Genomic DNA, 25,249 nt, shown 5'->3' on the forward strand with positions numbered 1-25,249 from the left:
CATCCAGCCCTGCTCCAAGTCCCCAGCACAGTTCTTGGGGATAGAGCCACACCATGCTCTGGGAGACCCTGGCCCAGCCAGCACCACTGGATTGGGCTGGAGCATGGCCAGCCAGACTGTTCTGTGCCCCACTGGGAGGGGATCAGGGGGATGTTTCCATTTTTGGAGTATCTATAATGTCTGCAGCTATAAACAGGGCAGTAAAAATAATTCCTCTGTGCTTCTGGGTTGCCCTGAGATGCTGAGAGTTGCTCTGGGGTGGAGAGACTGGAAGTTTTTAGGGCATGGTCTGAAAAGCCTGATTATGGGAAGACTGTTTCTGGCTGTTGTGACCTTTTACAGAACCTCACGACAGGGTGGCCATGCCAAGCACTGTCCAGCTCCATCCAAGCCTGGGGCTGTGGATGGAAGGGAGTGGCAGGATGGGGAGTGGTGGGCTGGCTCCAAAGATGATCTCTTCACTGGGAGGATGCAGGTGGGGGTACCTCCCATTGCTTACCAGTGTCTCACGCAGGTGGCTCAGCTGCTGCTGAACAGCCATCTGTGTGTTGCCCTGCTTGAGGGACAATCCAAGGATGCCACTGACCCCAACTACACCACTCCACTGCACCTGGCAGCCAAGAATGGGCACAAGGAGATCATCAGGTAACTCCCTCCTTTATGCTGGAAAAACCCATCATGGCTTCAGTCCCCTTCCTCCCAAACACACTTTCCTCTTGCAAGCTTCAGCTCCTCATCCCCAAAGCAAGTGCAAGCTGTTGTTCCCATTCCATCATAAAGCAGCCAAGTACCTGGCCCTGATGTTCATGTCCTGCTGTTCATGGCTCTTCCTCCTTGCTACCAGGCAGCTGCTGAAGGCCGGGATTGAGATCAACAAGCAGACAAAGACAGGCACAGCTCTTCACGAGGCCGCTCTCTATGGCAAAACAGAGGTGGTGCGGCTCCTGCTGGAGGTGAGCACAGGGGGACAGGGCTGCCTGGGGAGACAGCCCTGGGGGTCACCCAGCACCCTTCCCCCTCGGTCTCTTGCCTCCCTTGACTCTGGTGGCAGGGAGGGATCTGGCCTTGACCATGTTTCCTCCTGGGCAGGGCGGTGTCGATGTGAACATCAGGAACACCTACAACCAGACAGCGCTGGACATCGTCAACCAGTTCACCACCTCACATGCCAGCAAGGACATCAAGCAGCTGCTAAGAGGTGAGGTGGGGATGGCACTGAGAGGGGTTTTTTTTCCTCCTGAGACCTGCCTGGGCTGCCAGTGCTCCTCCTGAATCAGTGCCAGCATCTCAGTGCCCTCTCACATGTGCCCCCATCCTATATGTGAAGCAGTGTCTAGGGATTGAGTTCATTTCCGCACTATTAATGTTTTCTTCTCTCCTCTCCTTGCTTTTGCTTTCTCCTTCTGCCCTCCCTGGACTCCTCTCTTTCCTCCCTATGCTCTGGTGCCTTCTTTCTTCCTCTGTCCCTTGCCTTCAGAGGCATCAGGAATCCTGAAGGTCCGAGCTTTGAAGGATTTTTGGAACCTCCACGACCCAACTGCTCTCAACGTCCGAGCAGGAGACGTCATCACGGTGAGGCTGCTCTCTGCTCTGCATCCCCCTGGCCCACCATGGCCCTGGGTACCAACCCCACTCATCTTGTCCCATGGCAGGTCCTGGAGCAGCATCCTGATGGCCGATGGAAGGGGCACATCCACGATGCCCAGAAAGGCACTGACCGGGTCGGGTACTTCCCGCCCTCCATCGCTGAAGTCATCAGCAAGAGGACAGGTCAGTGGCTATCCTGGGCATGCTGGGGACAGTCCACTGTGTGAAACCTTCCCACACTCCCCAGCACCTCCTGTCAGACAGGCCCTGCAGCCCTGGCTAGCTAGGGGGGAAGGGAAGCTCTCAGGGGGTGTCACTATGGTTGGGACACTACCATAGGGACTGTGGCTCAGCTCTCCCCCCCATCCCTGCCTCCTGCATGAGCTCTGACCACGTGTGTTTTGTCTTTGAATGCAGGCATGGTTGTCCCCCGTGTGGCACCCGTGCAGCAGCGCCAGGGTCCCCCTGGGGCTCTCCCAGCCCCCCCTGGGGGGCTGCAGCACCTCCCCGACGAGTGTCCACACCCGGCAGCCCCGAGCGGCCCAGCGGCCTTTGGTCACCTGACCCTAACCCGGACGGCCCCAGGCCCTGACAGCTCAGGTCAGGGGAGCACCTGGGGAGGGAGAGGGGCTGGGGACCTTCCCCTGTTCCCAGCCCTGCCTGGGGCAGGGGCACAGGGGGAGATTCTCCTTCCACCTCTCCATGGGGAAGCAGCCAGATGAGAGGGAGCAGATGCACAAAAAGGGAGTTTTGGGGAGCCCTTAGAGCAGCCCGTTCTCTCCCTGTATCTCAGCCCTCTGTGTGTCCTGTGCCAGCCCAGGTCACCCTGTCTGTGTTGTGCATGCTGGGAGGTGGGAGGGAACTGATGCACTGTCTGTGGCTGGAGGGATCCTGTGACAGATCAGTGGCATCAGTGTGTTGGCACACGGGTCCTTGCTGGGGACCTCTGTGCCCTGTGTCACCCCCAATTCTGGGGAGCTGCTGACAGGCTCCCTACTTGTCCCAAGCAGCAGGAGACAGGAACAGCGTGGGCAGTGAGGGCAGCATTGGCAGCATCCGCAGCGCCGGCAGCGGCCAGAGCACCGAGGGCACCAATGGGCAGAGCACCAGCATCCTCATCGAGAATGCCAGGGTAGGCACCAACCCCTGCTCCCTGTGCTGCTCCCCTGTGCTGGCTCAGGCTGGAGATGGAGCCCCATCCCCTTCCATGCCCCCTCCTAGCAAAGGAGGAGCTGTTGGAGTTGAGTATCCTACACCAAACAGCTACTTGCTGCCAGGACTCAGCAGGGAGATGTTCCTGGGGCATCTCAATTGTTCCCCAAAGCACAGCTAGCTTTTTTTAGTGGAGTTGAAGGCTGTGGTTGGCATCACATAGCACCTCCATCATGTCCTGTGTCACCTGAGATGATCATAAAAGGCCCCGAGCCAAATCCTGCCCAGATCTCTTGCTGGGGTCCAGCCTGTTGATAGGTGAAGCTGTGACCAGTAGCCCAGCATGGGGACCCACACTCTGCTCCTGGGGCTGTGATAAATCTGGTCTCCAGAGATGTGTCCTTCCTTCTGTCTCTCAGCCTCTGCCCTCCACTGGTGACAACCTCCAGCAACACCTTTTGGGATCAGAGCCACACAATGGGACCTCCCCAGCAGGTGAGGGCTGTCCCAACTCCATGGGGCCTTGGGGACAGCTGTCCTTGCAGCTCTAGGGGCTGTTCATTGTTCATGTGCCCCATTCTTCTTTCTCCTTTCTGCCAGGGCCACAGGGCCTCCAGACCCCAGGCAGCTGCCCCCCTGGAGACAGGGTCTTCTCCCACCAGTTCTTACGTCCTGAGCAGCTCCTCGAGGGGAAGGTAACTGGAACAGCTGGGGAATGGTGTGCTGGGTGAGCTGGCCATGTTTGGGGCACTCAGCCCAGCTCTCACTGCACCAGGGACACAGGAATTTGGGTCTTCAGGACACAAGTGTGCCCAGGGAGATCCTGACATCTTGTCTGGAGCAGTCAGGTTCTTCCAGCCTCTGCAGCCACCATCATGGGCTGTTCTATGTCCTGTCCTCTCCCCAGGATGCAGAAGCCATTTACAACTGGCTGCGAGAGTTCCAGCTGGAGTCGTACACTGCCAACTTCCTCAACGCCGGCTACGACGTCCCCACCATCAGCCGCATGACCCCGGAGGTGAGGCAGGTCCTTCCCCACCCAGAGCTGCCAGCAGTGGGTGCACACTGCCCCAAGCTCCCTGAGCACTGCTGAGCATGGCCCCACTCTGCTCCCCTAGGATCTGACAGCCATTGGTGTGACCAAACCAGGCCACAGGAAAAAGATCTCCACAGAAATTGGGCAGCTCAGCATTGCTGAGTGGCTGCCCAACTACATCCCGGTGAGTCCCTGGCACTGAGGCTTTAGTCACCCCCTTTCTTCAGGTCTTTTCTCAGAGCTCTCTGACCCCAGGATAGACACTTACAGAGATCTGTAAGTAAATAGCTTTGACTGCTTTAAAGCAGTCAGAGACACCCTAAAAACACAGTCTCCTGGGCAAGGAGAGGATGCTGAAGGTGCTGCCATTCCTTGATGCTCAAGGCAGTGGCTCCATGCTCTTTCCAGGCTGACCTGATGGACTGGCTGAGTGCCATTGGGCTGCCCCAGTACCACAAAAAGCTGGTGAACAATGGCTACGATTCCATCACCATCGTGACAGACCTGACCTGGGAGGATCTGCAAGAGATTGGCATCAACAAGCTGGGTGAGTCTCTCCTGCCATGCTGAGGTGGCCCAGGGCAGCCATGTTTCCCACCCAGGTCCCCATGCCCCATTCTCCCTCAGGCTGGGAGGTGCAGGCATGTCTTGAGCACCCAGAAAGGGCAGTTCCTGGCTGTCCCTAAGAATTCTCCTTGGCCAGCTGGAGCTGGGCCTAGCTAGGCAGATGCCAGCAGTAGTTTGTCTCCTCCCATAGGCAGGGTTTAGATAACCCCGAGGCCTTTGCCCAGTGTGTGACACAACTACAACTCCAAGGCCTTGGAGGCTGGAGCTGACCCAATGTCCCTTTCCTTCTTGCAGGCCACCAGAAGAAGATCATGTTGGCTGTCAAGAAGCTCAGAGACCTCCGCAAAAGCCTCAACCAAGCAGAAGCAACTCTGGCTAGACGCAAAGTCCCCGGTTCCCTGGACATTGTCACCATCGAGTCCCTGGAGAACGGGGAGTGCCAGTCCCCACACACGCCCAAAATGACAACCTTCCAGGACAGCGAGCTCAGCTATGAGCTGCAGACAGCCATGTCCAACAGCTGCCACGACACACTCGGCATCAAGAGCAGCCAGGGAATGTCACGGAGCCAGGAGAGCATCGGGGTGCGCTCGCGGGGCTCGGGGCACTCTCAGGACAACGTGCTGTCCCGGCGCCTCTCCAGCCCCTCGCAGGAGAGCCTGGGCAGCGGCGAGAGCAGCAGCAGCAGTGGCCAGTCCTGTGCCCCCCCCCGCAGCAAGGAGAGCCCGGCCAGCCTGTCCAGCCCCGAGCCCTACGGGAAGCTCGTGTCCCCCGAGGGGCTGAACGGCTTTGCCAACGGCGCTGGGGGCAGCCCTCTCAAGGAGAGGAACCTGCCCGAAGGCACGGATCAGTACACACGGCCTGTGACTCAGAAAGGAGCTGGGACTCCAGCAGTCACTCCCTGTACTCCTCCCCAGACTCCCAGCAAGGGAACAGCCCCCTACGTCTTCATGTACCCACACGTCTCCCTGAAATCCCCAACGGCCCCGTCTGTCCTGGGAGCAGAGCAGCCCAAGGCACACCCATACCCCTCTGTCTCCCCTGGACAGAAGAGCAGCCTGCAGACATCAGCCCAAAAAGGCTTCTCGTACCTGCACAGCCAGTGCGGCCCCACGGAGCCACCCACCGCAGCCCCCACGGCGGGCGAGCAGCACAACGGGGGCGAAGGCTTGAAGCACAAGAAGCGCTCGCACAGCCTGAACCGCTACGCGCTGTCGGATGGGGAGCACGAGGAGGAGGAGGGGGCCCCCAGCAGCACCCTGGGCTCCTATGCCACGCTGACGCGGCGGCCGGGCCGCAGCCAGACGCCGCGGGCCTGCGCGCAGGCGGATGCCAAGGTGACCCGCAGCCAGTCCTTCGCCATCCGGGCCAAGCGCAAGGGCCCCCCGCCGCCGCCCCCCAAGCGCCTCAGCTCCGTGTCCAGCGCCCTCGCTGCTGAGGTGGATGGCGAGCAGCCCCCCAGCCCTGAGCGCCAGCCCACAGCCACTCAGGATGTGGCTGATGCAGGTGCCACCCCCAGTGATGCCGGCCGTGGCAGGACAGTGAAGAGCCTGGCGGCTGCGCTGGAGGGAACACCAGGTGTGAGTCCGTCCAAGCCCCTCCTGGCCCCAAAACCGCTGCACCTGACTCAGGACCGTGTCCCCCGGGCAGATGTGGGTGAGGGGTCCCACAATAGCAGTGACACCAGCAGTGCCACAGTCTCCGATGGCGGCAGGGACCCCTTTGAGAGCAGCAAGCCGCGGAGGCGGACAGTGAGTGAGCCCAGCGCTCCCATGACAGAGGTGGCTGCACAGGGTGAGCAGGAGGATGCCTGTTCAGACACAGAGGAGGAGGCCAAGCCAGGGGTCTCCTCTTCATCATCCCAGAACAGCTCGAGTGAGTGCATCCCCTTTGCAGAAGAAGGCAATTTAACCATCAAACAGCGGCCAAAGCCCAGCGGCCATTCCAAGGCGGAGGCGGCCGTGCCGGACACGGAGCCTGGTTCCCAGCCGGCAGAGCCCCAGGGCTGCGCTGGGAAGGAGCCAGCAGCCCCTGCTGTGCCCAAGGAGCCGCCCGTGCTGGAGTTCAACCTGACCGAGTCGGACACGGTGAAGCGCCGGCCGCGCTTCAGGGAGCGGGAGCCGCTGCAGGCGGTGCTGAAGGCGTTCAGCATGGCGGGGCAGGCGGAGCCGGGGGGCGGCCCCGCACCCCAGTACGCCCAGGCCCAGGCCGTGAGCATCGCGGGCCCCCCCGCCCCGGCACTGGCACCACGGCCCGCGCTGGCTGGGGACGCCTTCGACGATGACAGCGTGGAGTTCAGGATTGCTGAGATAGAGAAAAGCATCTTGTCGCTGGAGAAAGGCATGAAGAAGGCCCCAAGCCCCACCAAAGCCCCCAGCCCCACAGAGCTGGTAGGCACAGCTGTGGTGAGGACACCCACTCCAGGTATGTCTATCTCCAAGGTGGTGGTGGGGCTCCCTCCCATGTTGGTGTAGGAGGTGAGGAGTTCCTGTGCCACCACCTACCATGAGTCCCCTCCCTTTGCAGATGTCCCTGCCAAGCACACCTCTGTGGCATCCACCAAGCTCGTCTTCTCTGGACCCAAGACCATCTACCAGCAGGTCCTGCAGCCCTCCCGCCACACCGTTGCTCCCTGGGCGGCCACCGAGGCGGTGCCGGATGTGATTGGGTCCCTGCCCAGTCCCAGCTCTCTGACGCTGGAAACGGGCAGCAAGATCTCAGCAAAGCCTTTGGCAGCTGCCCCGGGGGCCACCCTGGCCCAGCAGCGGCAGGAGCAGAGCAGCTCCAGCCTGGCTGCCACGCTGCAGGCAGCCGAGAAGAAGATCATGGTGGAGGAGGCAGAGAGGTGAGGAAAATGCTGGGACTGGGCCCCTCAAGGTGGGGTTGGGAAGGTCCCAGGGAGGGCAGGAGAAGAGCTGTGTATGGGCACATCATGCCTGCATCACACAGCTCAAGCCCAGCTCTGTGCTGAGCTCCTGCTGCTGGGTAAGGTCCAGCCTGGCCAACCCTTCCCCATCAGCACCTGCAGCCTTTGAGCAGTGCTTTGACTCTCTCCCTTTCCTCTCCAGCCACCCTGGGACCATGCACTCAGCCAAGAACATCTTGGAAGACATCAGCAACATGTTTGACGACCTGGCTGACCAGCTGGATGCAATGCTGGACTGAGGCTTGCTCCCTCCTTCCCCTCCCGCCTCTGGCCGCTCCCGGTGCCCCCGGTGACGGGGGAGAGCGGATCCGGCCCCAGCGGTGCCTGCAGGTCTCTGCAGCCGCCTCCTCCCCACGCTCTGCACTGCGCCTGGGAACAAAGCTGCTCTCCCTGCCCACCCCTGGCTCCCTGTCACATCTGACAGCGTGGCCTTGGGCCGGTTTCCGCGGGGGTCAGGCATTTCCCACCAGACTGGCAGCAGGAGAGCCCAGAGGGGCTGCACATACAGCCCTGGAGGCCATGGAGAAGCCCTTGCTCCCTTGCACAGAGCTGAGGAGCCTCCACAAGGGACCTTTCTCTTTCCCCACTGCATTGTCGAGTCCTGCCTCTTATTATTTATCCCTTGCCAACAATGTGTCACAGGAGAGACCTCCCCGGGCAGCCAGCACCGAGCTGGCGATTCACTGTGCAGCCGCAGCCCCGGCCAGGCCCGACAGCAGCTGAAAGAAGACAGGGCTTGTCGCAGTTTGGCAGCTTGCAGAGCGAGGAGGAACCTTTCTGCTTTATTTGCCGCTTTTCCAAACGCCTCAGCGTCGGGCAGCGTGAAATCTGAGTGGATGGAAATCCCTGCACAGACCCCTCGAGGTGGGGCTGGCACAGCCTGCAGAGCAGGGGATGCTCTGCCACGGCCCTGCCGGACACGGGAGCCTTCCTGCCCCTTCCCAGAGTGACCAGGATGACGATGGCAGTGCCAAAAACCTGGGAATTCGGGCCAGTCCGTCTGGATCATGCTGCTCAATGGAGTTTGCTCTCTGCCAACACCGTGCCTGTGCAAACCCTCACCCTGGTCCTTCCAGAGTGCAGCAGCAGCAGCATGATTAACGCTTTTAAACTTCTTTTTCTCCCCCCCTTATCCCTTTTTTTGGGAGAAAACAGTCCCTTTTGGCAGTGCCCCTCCCAGTGGGGAGCTGCTGGCACAAACCCCGCCGTGAACATTGTTCAACAGTAGCAGTCTGGGAGTGATCCTTGCTCACAGCTCTGCAGCCCGGCGGGGGAGCTGACCCCGGCTGCACCGGGAATTCGGGAATTCGGCTGGGGAGCAGCTCCTGCTGCTGGATGCAACCACAGCCCCTGGCTGCAGTGAGAGCTCTCTGCATCCAGGCAGGAGTGGCTGCATTGCTCCCAGACAGATTTCTCTCGCAGGATCTGCTCACTAGTGCATGGCTAAATATGTCCAAGAGCCCGGAACTTGGCTCGTGTTCGGCATGCCAAGCAAATGAAAGCATCGGAGCACCAGAAGGGAACCAAAGATTGTGCTGAAGTGCCATTTGCTACAAAAATTCCAAACAAAGGGGAAGAAAATTCTGCATATTTCCCTTTAAAAAAAAAAAATTAAAAAAAATCACCAATGCAAAACCAAACTGGAGGGAGAAGGTGGCTGAGAAGGCAGCTGCTCCCCAGTCCTGGTGGGAGTTTGCAGCTGGGTTGGATTGTTTGCAGCTCCAGTGCTGTTGCATAGGAAGGGGAGCAAAGCCCACCTGAACATTCCTGCAGGTCTCTGCTCCTGAGGGCAGCTATGCTGTGGGCTGGGCAGGCAAGAGGTGCCAGCCTTGTTTCTGGGCTGAAAAGGAAAGACAAAAAACCCTGAAAAAACCTAAAATCCCATCATTGTCCGGGACTTGAGGTCAGTGTGAGGAGGGTAAGGACACTTCTTCCCAGGCTCTGATTTCTGTCCCACACTGAGTGTATCCACTGCCTGTGTCTGAGTGCCACATCATGGACATGATGTTTTTAAATAGCTACAACCAGTGGCACTTTATAAAGAGGTTCACAGAAACCTTTTAAAGCTGATTTTTACTCTCACAAGTCAACCTGGGACAAACCCAGTTATTTTCTTTTTCGTATGTTGATAAATTGTAAATGTTTTGGGTTTTTTTTAAAGGCCAATGTATATATTTAAAATGTGATTTATTCTATATATTTACTAACCAGAACTGCAAGTCTTGGGTCAGGGATAAGAGGACACTGGGGTGAAGCTGCCACTGTCTGAGCCACCTGAGGGCAGCAGAATGCTGCTCTCATTGTCAATAAGGGAACTAAACATTTGATTTTGCAGAAGAATGCCTATTTTTTGAGCTCTAGATCTCTATTTTGAAGCTACTGTATGGTGTGTAAGTTATGTACACTGCAACTGGGACTAACTGACCCCAGCTGCACCTGCTCCGTGCAGCGAGACAGTGAGGGGAAAAAATAGCCCATGTAATCACCAGACTGACAACAGATTTTAAACCATCTGCTCTGTTTGTGTTAATCATGTGTTTTGTTTTCCACTAACATCCATTAAGACTAAATTCTATTAAACAGTGGGGCATATTTTACCCTTTTGATAGTTTTGCCTAGTTGTGTCCCTTGTGTCAAATGGTATAAGCTTGTCTCCTACTGCTTGAAGTCCATGGAGGATCAGCTTTATCCTGTGCTCCAGGGCTCCTCAGATTATCCCCCCTGGTGAGTCCCAGTCACCTCCAGTGAGGTTAATGCTCAGTGTGAGTCTCTCCACCACAGCAGTAACGTGGTGGCAGTGCTGTGTCCTGGTGTCCCAGTGCCCAGCCCTGCCCATGTGGCACCTCCACTGTCCCCATGTGCCAGGCAGAGCATTCCTCCCTCCTCCTGATCCTGCCTGGGAGTGTGGCCACTGTCACCCCAGTGCCTCATTTGCTCAGGATGAGCAGCCCAGGCCTCCTTATCCCCCCACAGCTCCCAGTGCCTCTCCCAACTCACCCCAACTCACCCATGCAGAGGGATTCAAACTCTGCTGCCAGCCTCGACTGAAGCAGTGCCTGGGATCCAGGAAATCATCAGTAACCAATCCTGCTCTGTAGGAAGAGGCTTTCAGAGATGGACAGATTTGCCCAAAGCTGAGCAGAAACTGGATAAAAGGCCAGAATTGGATCCCAGGAGCATCAAGCTCTCAGGCTGTGTCTCTACAACAGGAAATTCACACCCTGTGACTCCAGCAGCCACAGACATTTTTTACTTTCTTTCTTTCTTTGCTGGGTGCAAACTCGTTCCCAACTCCTGGGTGTGTTAGCCAAGACAATCATTTATTGCCATTCTTATACTGGATGCTTGTGGGTCTGGGTTTGTTTCTTTTTTTTTTTTTCTTTTTTATACAATTTACAAGTTTTAATACAAATGAAATATTTTTACATACATCCCAAAAAATTTAATATAAAATATACAGCATTTAAAAACATCTTGATGTAGGAAATTTCCTTCTGAAGCCATGCACTCTGACCCTTAGACACTTCAGTGGCTGAGGGAAGGGTGACACTGGCAAGACCATCCTAAAGGTTCCATTCATACACTTTAGCTCCCTCCAAGTCTAGCTGGGGAAGGAGGATGCATGAAAATAAACATTTGTGATCACTCAGAGGAGGAAACCCTGAAGGTGCCTCCTCCAGAGAAAGGTGTGGCCAGCAGGAAGCTCTGGACTCTGCTGCCTTTTGACACCTACAACAGTTGATGGCACAGGGCAAGAGCTGGGGTGTGGCTGGGGGAAAGCTGGGACAGCACTGAGCAGCTGAGCTGCCTCTGACTCCAGCTCAGCTTGGCCACAGAGGAGATCACACCCCACTTGTGATCCAACCCTGGCATCAGGAAGGAAAGCTGCTTTCTCAGGGGCCAGGTGTCACAGATCTGGAACTGGCATTTAGTGAATTGAGGCTGAGAAAGGTGCAGCTTGTTCTCCCTGAGCCCTGCAGGTGCCAGGGGAGTGAGGGCACAGTCCAGCCTGGCTGGCAAAGGTGGGCAGCCACCTGCAGGGGAGAGCCCTGTGCTTCCCCAGGGAGCTGCTGGCTCCTTATTCTGTAAATCCTGCCAGCATGGGATCTCCACATCCACCCCCACTGCAGGAACTGGGTCCAGGGCTTGAACCCCCTCTGCTGCCCCCCTCCAGCATCCTCAGTGTGTCCCCAGAGTTCAGGGGTTGGCTGTAGCCAGCTCTGCTCCTGGTATTGCTTAGAGACACTCAGCTGTGCCCATGCTCTCTGGTTATGCAGAAAAGTGAGGAAGACAAGGTGGAGCAGCAGGGCAGAGCTTGGGGGTTCCAGAAAGCTCCCTGCCTGCTCAGGAGAGAGCAGCTGCCACTTGTTAATCTTGGGTACCCAAGAAGAAGTAACAGCCAAATGTTGTGGTATTAGTGTTGGAACCAAAAACAGGGCTAGGATTTACCAGCTTTAGTCAGTGTTTAGAACTAGAGTCAACATCTCCATGAGCTGCAAATATTCTGGTAGCCAAGCCTGTGTGCTCTGTGGCCCTTGGCTGTCAGCCCACAACAGGACCAGTGCTCCCAGTACAGATGGGGTCTGGTCAGAGCTCAGGAGCTTGTGTGCTGCTCTGGGGCAGATCATGGTTTGCTGCAGCCCCCAGGGGAGGGTCCCCCCAGGCAAATGAAGAAACCTCCAGAAAAACACTGAGCAAATGTTGTCCAGGGAGGTTGTGGCTGCCTCATCCCTGGAATTGTTAAAGGTCAGGTTGGACAGGGCTTGGAGCACCCTGGGATAAAGGAAGGTGTCCCTGCCCATGGCAGGGGGTGGAACAAGATAAGCTTTAAGGCCCCTTCCAACCCAAACCACTCTGTGGTTCTGTGTGAAGGCATTAGCACAGAGGGGAGAGACTTCCCAGCATTATCACAGACTGACATGATTGGGCAGGGTTCCCTGTGCCTTGGGGAGCAAGAACTGGATGCAGCACAGTCCTGGGATTGGGAGAAGAGCCATTTACCAGCTCTGTATTAGTCACAACTGCAAGTTGCAGATATCCTGCCTGGAAAGACATTCCCTTCCTCTAGGGTGGGATAGTCAGGGCTCAGGCTTTATCTCTGTGGTTTTCTCAAGCAGGCACATCACTGAAGCAGAACAGCAGTTTGGATCACAAACAGGAGAACAGCTATAAAACCTCTCTGGGGGGTGTTAAAGAAGATAAAAGCTGGTTCAACAGGGCTGCAGGAAGCTGAACCATGCTGGCTCCCTGCAAGAGGAGCTGCCCTCCCTCTGCAGCAGACCAGAGGATCACAGGCAGCTTTTCCCAAAGCCATGTCTCATCCCTCTTCTGACACAGCCAGCACATGACTGTGACAGCAACACTAGAAGGTAGGGCTGGCCCAGCCTGGCTGTCCAGAGACCCTTCCCACTGTCCTCTCAGGAAACTGAGCTCCCAGCACTTTTGGGACTGCATGAGGGATGGCTCCTTTGCTCCAGGACACAGGGCAGGGAGACAGGGAGGGCATGCACAGGCACACACACACATAGAGCAGGCAGAGATGGAAAACCAAAACAGGTTTCAATAGAGATCTCCTGCTTCAGCAGCCCTACTGGCCCCAGATTCTCCTGCCAGGCCCAGGAAACCCATCTGCTCACAAAGAGGAAAGGAGCCACTTCATTTTAGCATCACCATGATACTAACAAATACCTCCAGTAATAAATAAATAAAGGAAGAGCAGCCTGAACAGGCAGCAGAGCTTGCAGGTTCCTGTGAGAGCACCTGGCAGGCTGGGAAGGGGCTGCATACCTGTGGGGGGATCCCTGCCTGGGGCCCTGGGAAGGTTCAGATGTAGTTTTGCCAGGAGGTGTCTGGATTGCATTTGTGATGGAAAACTCCCCAAGCCTTTGGTGCAGCCACTCTCCCAGTGGCTGTTTGGCCCTGGCTCCAGGGAACTTGAGCTGAGTGCTTTTAAAATGGTGAATTCATCCCCAACTTGGTTTCAAACTGCAACTTCTGCCTCTTTTGGTAACGGACACGGACCCTGGAGAAGAAAAAAGAGAGTCAGTAGGCAGAGGGGTGAAAGGTAAGGCTGCCCCACTGCCATTCCTGAGCTGACAGCCCCAAGAGGCAGGAAAGCCCCTGGCCTGGGCTCTGTGGTAGTCTGGGAGGGGAATCAAATCCAGAGAGCAACTCATGGTCTCAGTGTTACCCCATGCAGTTAAATCCCACCAGGGACACCAGACATGGCACAGAAAGGTCCAGAAACCTTTCACAGGAACTGAGATGGTGTCTCTATCCCCATTAGGGCTCCCTGTAATCCCTGCCTTTCCTCCCCAGCCCATTTCCTGAATCAATGTTCATTAGTGTTGACTCCCAGCTCTGGCTGCTCCCTGTGCTGGGAAGAACAGCCAGTCACTTTGCCTGCTACTCATTCTTGGCTGCAGCCACTTCCCGTGAAAACGAGTCCCACAGTCCAGGCTCTGTGTGAAGGCACATTTCCTCTGCTGGGATTCAATGCCTCTCTGTCCTCATGGGACAAGATGGAGAGAACAGCCCTCCCCAGTTCCATGCTGGTGTTGCACAGACCTTGGCTGTCTCCCTTTGGTTTGAGATAAGGAAATTTTGTTCTCCCTTCCTGCTCCCAATCACTGCCCCTGCCCTTCTCTGACCCTCCTTCCTCCCCTGTGCTTCCTCCCTGGGAGGTGGAACATGAGCCTGCACACAATAGCCAGGTGATTTACACAATGCAATCAGCTTTTCCTTTTTGTTCCCCACCCTGTTCCCTGGGCATCATTATTTTTTGCAGCTCAAGGCCAGGCTGGAGGGAGGCTTCAACCCTTTCTCTTCATCCTCCCTACAACTCCCATACCTGATTTCATGCAGCTTGACAATCTCATTGATGATAACCACAAGGACCAAGGAAAGAAAACCCAGGAGCCACGAGACTGGAGAGATGGAGACGTGGTTAAAGGTCAAAGAAGAGTTGAGGTTTTCCCAGAGTTTCAGGTCCAGCACAGTCTGTGCCACTTGCCCCAGCACTCTAAGATGAAAAACAGACACAGCAAATCTCAGCAGACTTGATCTCCCAGGATTTGCAGATGAATCTGTTCAGGCCCAGATGAAACACTCACAACAGAGACCCCTCAGCAGTGGAGATCAATTGCCATGTACTTAATTCTCCAAACTGCTGCTGGAGTGGGCCTGGGGCCCTTCCTTGCTCCAGCATCCTGAACAGCTCCCCAAGGCCTGGGGTACTCACACAACAGCCACAGTGAGCGTCCACCAGCGGTTGGAGAGGGGGCTCTTCTTCCACAGGGGCTTGGTGCGATGGACGTGGGTGATGGAAATGAACACTGCAGGGAAAAGGGCATCATTCAGCACCACACACAGGTACAGCACTTCACCAGGTACATCAACACCTGCTGCTCCCAAGGGATATAAGGGTTCATGCCCCTGGAACCTGCCTACCAGTCAGGGCTCTTTCAGAGCAGGCTGCTCACAGCAGTTCCAAGATTCCAGAATGCAGGTGGGGGCAGTGCAGTGGTTGTACTGCACAGTTATTCACTCTGAATAACCTGGGAGCTGAAACAGAGCAGGCAAGGGCCCAGGTCTGGGGAGTGGGACAGGGGTAGGTGTGTCCTTGTTTCCTTTCCAGAGGAAAGCTCCAGCCCAGACACAGATTTAGCCAGAGACCCAGGGCTGTCTGTACAGGACCCAGCATTTGCTCAGCTTTCACTTGGGCTCTTCCAAACAGCTGCCTGGCAAAGCACCCCTGCCTTGCCTCAGTGGTCTGAGGGACATACAAGTACTGCAACCCACTCTCTCCAAAGCTGGGGATCAAATCAGGAAGCATTTCTGTTGGACTGGACATCAGCACATCTCAACACACAGTGCCCTGCCCAGGACCATGGGATATATGGGACATGTGGCACAGGGAGCTGAGATCCTCAGTGCTGTCAGGGAGCAGCTGGACCTGCTCTGCCAGGCAATGGGTGCAGGTGATGAGGATCAGCTAGGAGCTGGCTCCACACCCCTCCAGAGGGTTTAAAAAGGCTTCCAGCTCTCAGTCATAACTGCACCAGTGCCCTTTGTGGGAAGGCAGTGGGGTACTTCACAGAACAGCAGCAGGGATATAAACACTTTTGAATCAGGGGATACTTTTGGAGAGCTACAGGTGCTGCTACTAACTTTCAAGAAGGCAAAAGGACTTGGCTCTTCTGGTGAGATTGGACAGAACCAGCACTTCACCAGGCTGGTAGGAAGCAGAATCAGTTCTGAGGGTGTTGTCTTTAATCTGCCAGGGTAATGTTTAGGGAGACAGGAGAATTTACACTTGTGCTGTGAGGCCACTGCAGAGTCTCCTTCTATCAGGGAGTTTGTGCTCTGCCATAGGGGGCAAAGAAAGAGACAGAAGATGCAAGTTTTCCCCCAGAGCAGGGAATGGGGTTCTAGGAACAGGGACCTACCTGTGTGTAAAACAATCAGGCCAGCTGTGAGCTTCTGGGCTACCAGGAGAGCATTGGAAAATGTCCCAAACCAGTCAGGGGCACCATAAGCATTGCTAGTGAATGAGAGGACACAGGAAAGTCAACAGTGGGCACTTAAATATCTGACCTGCTCCCATCAGAGCCATGTCCTCCTTTACCAGCTGAGGGATCTGTGTGTGAGCTCAGGCTGTGCTGGTACCAGGAGGTGACAGTGGGCAATGATGTAGCTGTCAGGGTTACAGCCCTGCTGGGTCATGGAAGAGGCTGAAGCTTGTTAGAGGACTGGAATCAATCCTCCTTGGAAAGGGCAGGAGCAGTAGGGATGTGTGTGGCCAGTTCCTCACCTGTGTAGCATGATGGAGGAGCAGGCTGTGAGGTTGAGGCTGGTGGTGTTCACCCCTCTGCAGGACTCATGCAGGGTGAACCCAAAGCAGATGAGGCAGGAGCAGATGGTCAGGCTGAATTTCAGCAGGAAGCAGAGCAGGAAGTAGTGCTGAGTCTGTGAACAAGGGAAAGCAAGGAGGATGACATGGGCATGTCATTGGTATTCAACCTCCTCCCCAAGGGCCATCAGAGAATCAGTGGCTGCAAAAGACAAGCTGTAGTACAGATGAGGTGCTGCACTGAGGATCTGCCCTCTGGGCATGTGGAATAGGGGATTCCCTCCCTGGCTCATCCATGGATCAATTTACTGAGTGAGCTAAGAAGGCACAGGGCCTCAGTTATACATCAACACTGGGACAAAACTGAAGAGAAAAATGTGAGGCTAATTTAAATCTGAGGAGTGACCTACCTTCTTGGGAATGGAAGTCAAGTTTTTTCCTGTTGCCATGGTCATGATGGAGCTGTGGGGAGGCTTGCCCAGGAGCGAGATACTGGAGAAAGGTAAGTGAAGTGTCTCAGTAATGTGTTCAGGCACCAGAGCTATTGTGCTTTTATCTAACATTTGAACCCAAAAAACCTGCTCAGACTGCTTGGAGCATTGGCACTCATCTTTACATATGCCATAAAAGGTGTTATTCACTGCAGGTGCAGACAGAGAGAGAAGTGACCTCCAGATGTATGAGGGAGTTAAAAAAACAACCTGTGGTACCTTGGCCTCCACCTGCCACCCCAGACTTTCCATCACACAAGGCAGGGGTTAACACAGAAGCACACAAATGCTCCTGTCTCTGTTTCCAAGCACCTTGTCAAAGTAGGTGCTTGGAATAATCCTTGCAGCCTTCTCAGCATGCTGTGGGTGATGTCAGCTTGCTTTAACATGGACAAAGTGAGGCTGAGGGGGTGGTCTGTGCATCCTGGGGAGGGGGATGGGAGGAGATTCCACCCGGACAGACTCACCTGAGCAGTGGGTAGCAGAAACAGGAGAGCCACACAATGTCTGTGGTACTGAGGATGGGAGGCAGCTGCACCAGGCAGGAGAGGAACTGGACAGAAACAACCCAGAGTGAAGAGCATGAACAGTGCTAGGACAGTTACCCAAAACACTGGTATGAGCTGGTAACTGGGCTGCTACTGCAGCAAACCCCATCCCCAGGCAGCCAGGACTCACCTGAATGACAACCAAGGTCAGCTGGCACTGCAGCAGGAAGAGGAAACACTTTCGGATCCCATAGGTTGCATGCCTGGCCTGGAAGGGAGCACAAACCTCAGAGCCCTGCTGGGAACCAGCACACAGGGACAGAGCATGGGGGCTGCAGGGAAGTGGAAGGGGAGAGGATCTGGACACAGGGAAAGCAAAAAGGGAAGGTCTCTTGCCTATATGGAGAGGTTCTAAAAGAAAAGGCAGGATTTAGCCAAGGGGTAAGCTTGTTTAAACTCCTGGCTTTTCTGGGGTTATGCTTCTCCTTAATACTGCATTGTTATCTGGCCAGGGATCTCTGCAAGATTACACTTCAAATGAACAATATTCATGTTCTGTTGCCACAAGTCACCATTTCCAAACCACTGGAACAGGAGTGCCAGGCAGGAAGATTCTCCCTCTGGTGCTTCCTGCACAAAGGCCAGGAGAGACAAGCAAAGCTCCTGCTGCAGCACTGTGGGCACCTCAATCAGTCTCTGGGGACAGGGGGCTGTTGTCTCACCTGCTCTATGAGCCTGATGATGCTGGTGCTCTCCTCCTGGCGGAAGGACATGGAGCAGGGCAGGCTGTTGAGCTGCCCTGAGAGCTGCAGGGGGGTGAGCTCCTCAGAGCCATTGCTCAGGGTGGTGCTGGTGGCATAGCCAAAGGTCTCCCAGGAGCAGCGGGATGGGTACAGAGGGTCCAGGGCTATACTGCAAGGACAACACAAGGGCTGCTGCTCAAAGGCCTCATCCCAGAAAGGAAACTGTCTCACTGCTGGGCCATGCTCTGTATAGCTGGCTCAGGTAGAGAAGCCTGAGCTGTAACAAGAATTTAGGATCAATCTCCCTAGACTTTCAGTTATTCACAGAGAAATAATGAACATAATTGGGTTTGTGGCACCCAAATTGGCTGATTGGGGTACTTCCACTCTTTCACCCAATGGGAAGCATCTGTAGTGGCAGTTGGGGCACAACAGTCCAGCATGCAAGAGAGTATGTTCCTTTCAGACATGGAAATACCTCTGTGTGTCAAGGACCTTAAACAGACACCCCCATCCAATCCCCCCAAATCTCCCTCTTGGAGACAAACACAGCTAAAAATGGACCGAGCAATTGTGAGCACCTCCCTGCACAATCCACAGTGTGCTGTGACCCACAGCTGGGTACTTGCTAAGATGAGGGCAAGGGCAGCTGGAGGAGGAATAGATCCTGCCCCACCTGATATCACTCTGCAGGAAGAGGCAGCTGTTCCTCAGGTTGGCAGAGCTGCCCAGGCAGCAGGTCACCTCCCCATACTCCTGCATGATCTTGATCATCTCACACATGGCTGCAGAGGGACAGAAGGGGCAATGATGTCATTAGGCATACACAAAAATGCAGTTTCACATCCTTTCCAATCTGGATAACAAACAGATCCTTTAAAACTGTCCCATCTGATACTCACCACTTGTGTACATTGAGATCCACAGTTAACACACAATTAAATAGTTAATTAACTGCAGACCAGGTGCTCTGTATACCTTTCACTGCAGTTGGTTCACACACCTATAACCCAGAGATTTGCATCTCCAGCACACATCTTTCAGAGCAGAGCTGTGGGTATAGCCTGGGTGCATAAAACAGCTTCAGCATCAAATGGTCTTGTTAGAAAACAGCAGAAATGAAATAAACCTAAATAATTCAAACTGAAAATAAATACAGTGTTTCAAACTCTGCTCAGTAGCACCTCACTAGTGGTGTTGCAAGTCTAAGGAAAGGGAGGGAATGTAACAAACCACTCCAAAAGCAGTGCCATGTTTAGCCATACTCAGAGCCAGACCCTGCTCCTGCACTCCCACCCACCACCACCTCTACCCTTTATCAATATGTTTATTGACATTCCTCTAAGTCCAAGCTGCTCTTTGATCTGATTTTAGTTCTGTAGTTCCATGCACAGTGCTCTGTGTATACATGGATTTTCTAGAATGCTCCAGGCAAAAAAGCCCCAAGCCTCCCCTCTGCAGATTCCCTTGTAAACACCTTCACTAAATGCCTGGTGCACAAGGACCTGCAGCACAGTGAGGGGCTGGATCAAGTGGGGAGCTGCCACTTCTGTCAGAGAGAGGAAATTTGGGCACTAAGTGTGAAGGCAGACTGCACTGTGATTGACATGCTGGAAACTGTGACCAGAAGCACTAAAATGGCAGATCATTATGATGCTCCACACTCACTGGAGATTTGGCAGGTTATTTGCCAGTCGAGCACTCAGCCCCTTTCTTTAAGTAATGCCTCAGAGAGAGAGAGAAATTTTGTCCTTTCTGTTTCCTGCAATCAAAAACTGCAAAGCAGCAGAAGGTGTTAAAAGCAACTGCCAGGGGAAAATTCTTCTGGGAAGTGATTTCCAAGTTACATAAGAGTTGTTAGCAGAGATCAAAGTCTCCTGGTACACTGATAACACTTATTTAATGAAAGGCAGTAGCATTTTGCATGTTTGCTTTTGTGTCTCTTACGAGTGCAAATTGAAAGGAGTGGTTCTCAGCCCAATTCAGTTAACACTAAAATTCAGTTAACACCTGGCTCCCCACAGGTAGCAACAGAGGGTAATTAATATCAATATGTCCTTCTAGATTTCTGGAATGTATCCCCTTCCCTTCATCCAGGTCCACACTTGGATGAGCCAGACCAAGGAGCTGAGGAAGGAATTCATGGTCAGGAGGAGGGAAGGCCACTTACTCTCTGGGGTGCAGTCTGTGAACAGGGGCACCAACAAAGGCACATTGTCAATGTTCTGCAGGTGAGGTCTCACCTGGTGGATCCCCCGGGGGAGTTTGGCCTGAAAGAGAAAGGACAGATTAATCAGGGAGTGTGAGAGAGTGGCATTGCAGAAGGAACTGCTGAAATGAGAATGATGATTTCTACAATTATGCAACTTTAAGATCAGACACAAATTCATGTTCCTGCAGATAGAGCTGGCTTTCCCAAGTTAAAAGTTTTCTGATAAAGTTTTACACTGGCCTGCCAAGCTGCCTGTGCTTGCCCTCAAGACTTGTAAGGTCAGTGTGACAAATCTATATTCAAGGATTTCTAAGGACTTTTTGCCTGTGTGAAGAATCTAGTCAGACACATTTGCTGTCTTCCAGCAACTGGATCTATTTCAATGGCAGCCACATCAACCTGCAGCAAGGCAAGAAGGGTTCTTGCCTTATAAAACCAGGCCTAAACGACTTTTTAAAATCTGTATCTCTGATATTCCTGTAATCCCTGCAGAGCACATGTGAGGTCTTTATGAAGCAGGAAGGGCTGGTCTCACTCTGACCATTGGGCAGCACCAGTCTGTGGCTCACAGCTGGAAGAGAGAGTGTTTCTTCTGTCTGCATGGAAAGTGGGGATGTTCCCACTCCTTGCCCAGTCCATGGGACCCAGAGGAACTGAGATGCAGCTCTCAAGGTTACCCCATGCTTGGTAACCTCCATTCCTAAACTCCAAAGCAAAGAGCTGTTCAGCAAAAGTCACTAAATGAGAGAATCACAAATTTCCCAGGTTCTAGATACCAAGCTGGAAAAGGGTGAGGGAAATCAGGGGTCCCAATGTAAACCAATCTCCTTTGAAGAGGAATTTCCTCTGGGAGCATTGAGGTGGCACTCCTGACCATGGGAAGAGCAGAAGGTGCAGGGAAAGGGACCCTCACCCTGTTGCAGTCCTCCAGGAAGCTGGGGATGTCACTGTCTGTTGGCTGAAAGCTGATGAGATCTGAGTGCCCCTCCTCTTCCATCAGCAGAAGCCCCTCCACATCATCTCGAGAAACTGGAGCAGAGAGAAGCAGCACAAACAACAATCCCAACCTGCCTGTGCCACCCCTGTGCCACCCACTGGGACACACACGTGGCACTGCAGGAGCCAGGAAACGTGAGGCCTGCTTTTCTGGGTTAGCAACACTCAGATCTCCCACTCAGTCATCTAAAATGCAGTATTTTTAGATGACTAATCTGTTCAGAGGTAGATATGTGAGCCTAGTCTCTGCTCTTCTGAGACATGATACATTATCTGTTCTACTGTCCTTCTATGGGAAGAGAATAAAAAAAGAGCCCAGCTGAAGTAAGAAAAAAAAGAGTGATGCACAGGCAAGGGACCTTCAGTGGCTTGACCAGGGCCCCAGCAAGAACCAGAAGTACTTCTGAGCACATAAATTCATGGCAGCTGGTGCACAGAAGGATGTCTGCTTCCAAAAACTGGCTGAAAGGCTATAAATGTTCAGTGATGTCGCTTACACACACACTCCTGAGACCCATCCACTTTTGTGCTCAAAGCTCTGTCAGATCAAGTGTCTGGTGTGGACACAGGAACCTATGAATGGGGTTAAAAGAGCCACCCAGGAAACACATGGCATTCAGAGTGGCCAAGGCCAAGTTCTCACCCTGGTGGAGGTCATCATGCAGGGAGCCAGCATGGCTGGGGCTGGAGGGGGGGATCTCTGAGCCAGGCACATCACCATTGGGTGTTAAGGATATGTGGCAATTCCAGCCAGTCTCCAGACCCATTTTCTCAGCAAACACCTGTGGGTGAGCAGACAAAGGCTTCAGAATGGCTGCCCAGGCCAGAACACTGCAGACTGATGCCATACTGGAGCACAGGTACCTTCTGGACTCATTAGTGGGCTGAATCAGATTAACCTTAGATTGCACTGGAGCTAAACTCCCCAGTCAGACAACCAGGGGCCAGGCAAGGTCAGGGGGGTCAGCAAACACAGCTTACCTTGCTTTTGAGCTCATCTTCCAGGGAGAAGTAGACAAAACGAATGCAGGCATTGACCAGTCCATCAATGAGGCGGACAATGTCAAGGCGGGCCTGATACTGGGATGAGACCATTCCCATGAAGATCTGTCCACTCAGAGCCTGGATACAATCTTCCTTCTCCATCACTTCCCCAATCCCTTCTTCAGGCATGCAAACAACACACAAGCACATTGAGACACGAGGGCCACGTGTGCAAAGGACAAAGGACACAAGGTGGGGAGGCCACCAAGGTGACACCCAAGGACACGGTGTCCAGACAGAGAAATGTGCAGGACACACAAACACAGGAGGAAAGATGAAGAGACATCCATTTGTCCCAGCATACCCAGTCACAGAAATGGTTTCAGGACATCCCCACACAGGAGACCAAGAACACAAGTGGGAAACAGCAAGCAGGGAAAGGAAAAAGATAAAACAGAAGGCAGGGATCAGTCACGTGGAATTTGGGTAGAAAGGTCAAGGATGTGTGCTTCATAATGTTCACATGTGCATTTTAAACACATCCTACTGTGCCTAAACAACTTGGTGAGTCTAGCTGAGGCACAGTGGCACCAGAGCACGAGGGGCTGATGCAAAGGAACTGAATCATGTTCCCTGCAAAGGCTCTTTGACAGGGTTCCTTCATCATCACTACATCAGCCTGTGGTGATTGGGGGCTAGATGCAGCATGAAGAACAAAATAATAAAACACACAGTTGCAAGGTTTGCCACACGTGGGACTCAAAACTGTTTTAAAAACAGTCACAACTGTTCCTAGCTGTTGGAAACCCCGTTAGTCACATTTTATAGAATGGGAGACCAAGGCAGAAAGAGGTGAAAACTGGTTTTCCAAAAGTGCCTCCTGGATTCATGTAATGGTATGTGCTTCTTTCTCAGTTTCCACTGCTGTTCTGAAGGACATGTTTAGGTCATCTAGTAGGAATCAGTTCCTTCAGCACAGCAGCAAAATCTATCAAGGAATAATAGTTGCACAGCACTATATATTTCAATCCTTTGAAAAGCCCACCACATGTGATTTCCATAAAATCAGATAAAGAGCAAACCAAGTACTGAAATACCCACAAGTCTTGACTCTCTGTAGCCTGCTTTAGAAACACTTTCCACATGGAGAAGATTTTTTCTGTAACCTTCAATAACTCACCTAAAAATCCCCCTACCAGCTGCCACATCATTACTTCCTCTAAAAACGCATCTACTCCTGAAACTCTTCTTCCAAATTTCCACCTGCTACTCTAAACACCAAGGTTCTCACAGCCCTCCCTGGGCCAGCAGCAGCCCTGGCTGCAGCCCCACGTACCATCTGAACTCCAGCTGTTCCTCCTGCTGCTCTGTTTGATGGGAGTGGTCCCGGGGAGGTCGCAGCAGGTGAAGATCGCGCTCTGCCCCGGCACCTGCACCAGCTCGATGCACTTGCCATTGAGCTGGGAGGACAAGGCACAGTGCATGGGCTTGTAAGCAAAGGCAGAGCAGTATCCTGACAGGCAGGCTCGCTGGTAGAAATCCAGCACCTTCTTCCTGTGTGGAAAAAGAAAAAAACAGGCAAAGTTAGCAAAAATGGGCCTCATTTCTGACAATACAGAAATGCTGCAGTGTCATGTGTTTGTATTCCATAAAAAGTGGTTAGAAAGTCTGAAGAAGACTTGGAGGCACTGCAGGGTAACAAGAACACATATTCCAACAGGGGCAGTGGTGAATGTTTCTGTTTGCTCATCACATTGATTGGTATGAACAGAACTCTTCAAATACCCTTATTAATATAATATGCTTATATGGCTGCCAGATGACTCCAAGAAAGTTCATTGCAACAGCAGAAGCTCAATTCATCAGACATAATTTATCTGTAGGGAGATAAACACCAAAGAGGGAACTGACAACTCTGACAACAGGATCTATTGCAGAGATAGGAGAAACTTTTCTCCTATTCCCTTTCAGAGTCTGGGTTCCAGGAGCTGTATTTAGTCAACATTCAGTGACTGAAATAATATAAAGTTCCTTCTCTAAGCTGACCTCACAAAGGTAACAATATAGACTATATAAGATTATAAATCAGATTTTTAATTGTCATGTAACATGATTAATATTCCAAAAAGCATTAGTGGCAGTTTTTTCACACCTGAAGATAAGCAGATTTAGAAGAACAATGTGAAAAGTCAGTGAAACTAAACATTATTGGTCTGCTGTGCCAACAGGAACAGCAATTCAGCCTGTAGATGAAAATACAGCACACACTGTCAGATATTGCAGCAGGACTCCAAGGGCTGGATGCATTGTGTGAACTGGTTCAGCACAATTGATCATTTTACATTTCATGTCAAACAACACATTTTTCTTGAAAAACAATAAAAAATTCTCTGCCACAGCATGACCTGATTATAGTTCAGACCTACTACACATACAGTCAGAATCCACTTACAAGAGGACAATATTCCAACAGATACAGTAAGAAGTGGTTTGCTCTTCCAGTCCAACTGAATGCTTGTTGCTATCTAATCTTTTACATTGCTGTGATAACAATTACAAGCAAAGATGGTTCATGTTCATAACCTACTCAAAGCTCTTAAAAAGCTTAACAAGCATGACAAAAAGAATTTTAACAGAGTGACCAGGCTCTCTCTGCATTTTATCTGCAGCTCCTGAATTCCCCAAATGAGAAAGCTGCCCACCTGTCAGAGCCAGAGAGAGGGTAGATATCAGTACCATCCCAAAAGTCAGTGCAGGCCTCAAGGATGATGTCAGCTGTCCCATGAGAAAACATCTGCTCAGTGCCTGAAGTGTAGGAGAACAATGAGTCAGCACCACATACACAGCTCCCAGGAAGGGGATATCACACCAACTGCTCCCTTATTTGTTAAAATATGAGTGTTACAACAAAATGCTCTGATGCATTCCAGATATCCCCTTTTCCTCTGCTGAAAGTTTTCAGTCTCCATCAAGAAATTGTTCAGGATTGATGATGCACCTGCAACTGCCTTTGTATAATTGTGGGTTCAAACAAGGCTGTGATAAAATGTGAGCCATGTAGTCCCTTCCTATTCTCCCCTAACCCTGTGCATCAATCCTGCTCCTATAAAGGTGAGATAATATCTTGTTCCTGCATCCCACAGAGCAGAAGAGAAATTCCTTTGTGCCTCTTGTCATGAAAGTACAAGCAGCAATGATGAGCCTTTGGGGATCAAA

At 52.9% G+C, this 25,249-nt stretch overlaps 2 protein-coding genes across 6 annotated transcripts in view; one reads left to right on the plus strand and one right to left on the minus strand.

Moving 5' to 3' along the window:
- The window catches only part of CASKIN2 (CASK interacting protein 2), a 33,435-nt gene extending 23,559 nt beyond the window's left edge, over positions 1 to 9,876 (plus strand). The window contains exons 7-21 of one of the 2 annotated variants that reach the window (XM_079323388.1): positions 515 to 645; positions 845 to 953; positions 1,090 to 1,198; positions 1,478 to 1,572; positions 1,653 to 1,770; positions 2,005 to 2,187; positions 2,598 to 2,719; positions 3,159 to 3,234; positions 3,340 to 3,434; positions 3,647 to 3,757; positions 3,858 to 3,959; positions 4,184 to 4,322; positions 4,637 to 6,766; positions 6,869 to 7,187; positions 7,411 to 9,876. In XM_079323388.1, the coding sequence (XP_079179514.1) occupies positions 515 to 645; positions 845 to 953; positions 1,090 to 1,198; positions 1,478 to 1,572; positions 1,653 to 1,770; positions 2,005 to 2,187; positions 2,598 to 2,719; positions 3,159 to 3,234; positions 3,340 to 3,434; positions 3,647 to 3,757; positions 3,858 to 3,959; positions 4,184 to 4,322; positions 4,637 to 6,766; positions 6,869 to 7,187; positions 7,411 to 7,507 (3,936 nt within the window). In that variant the 3' untranslated portion in view covers positions 7,508 to 9,876. The remainder of the gene's footprint in view (positions 1 to 514; positions 646 to 844; positions 954 to 1,089; positions 1,199 to 1,477; positions 1,573 to 1,652; positions 1,771 to 2,004; positions 2,188 to 2,597; positions 2,720 to 3,158; positions 3,235 to 3,339; positions 3,435 to 3,646; positions 3,758 to 3,857; positions 3,960 to 4,183; positions 4,323 to 4,636; positions 6,767 to 6,868; positions 7,188 to 7,410) is intronic. The other variant, XM_079323389.1, reaches the window with a different exon arrangement.
- Positions 9,877 to 10,569: 693 nt separating this feature from the next.
- Positions 10,570 to 25,249, minus strand: part of TMEM94 (transmembrane protein 94) — a 50,158-nt gene continuing 35,478 nt past the window's right edge. For all 4 annotated transcript variants that reach the window (XM_079323392.1, XM_079323390.1, XM_079323391.1 and 1 more), the window contains 16 exons: positions 24,736 to 24,838; positions 23,370 to 23,587; positions 22,031 to 22,212; positions 21,693 to 21,831; positions 20,967 to 21,082; positions 20,012 to 20,111; positions 18,518 to 18,626; positions 17,821 to 18,010; positions 17,289 to 17,366; positions 17,078 to 17,163; positions 16,530 to 16,611; positions 16,081 to 16,235; positions 15,716 to 15,810; positions 14,509 to 14,602; positions 14,119 to 14,289; positions 10,570 to 13,290 (listed from right to left, as the gene is read on the minus strand). In XM_079323392.1, the coding sequence (XP_079179518.1) occupies positions 13,218 to 13,290; positions 14,119 to 14,289; positions 14,509 to 14,602; positions 15,716 to 15,810; positions 16,081 to 16,235; positions 16,530 to 16,611; positions 17,078 to 17,163; positions 17,289 to 17,366; positions 17,821 to 18,010; positions 18,518 to 18,626; positions 20,012 to 20,111; positions 20,967 to 21,082; positions 21,693 to 21,831; positions 22,031 to 22,212; positions 23,370 to 23,587; positions 24,736 to 24,838 (1,991 nt within the window). In that variant the 3' untranslated portion in view covers positions 10,570 to 13,217. The remainder of the gene's footprint in view (positions 13,291 to 14,118; positions 14,290 to 14,508; positions 14,603 to 15,715; positions 15,811 to 16,080; positions 16,236 to 16,529; positions 16,612 to 17,077; positions 17,164 to 17,288; positions 17,367 to 17,820; positions 18,011 to 18,517; positions 18,627 to 20,011; positions 20,112 to 20,966; positions 21,083 to 21,692; positions 21,832 to 22,030; positions 22,213 to 23,369; positions 23,588 to 24,735; positions 24,839 to 25,249) is intronic.

The sequence above is a fragment of the Erithacus rubecula genome (assembly GCF_903797595.1).
Source record: "Erithacus rubecula genome assembly, chromosome: 20".
In the NCBI taxonomy this organism is placed as follows: domain Eukaryota; kingdom Metazoa; phylum Chordata; class Aves; order Passeriformes; family Muscicapidae; genus Erithacus; species Erithacus rubecula.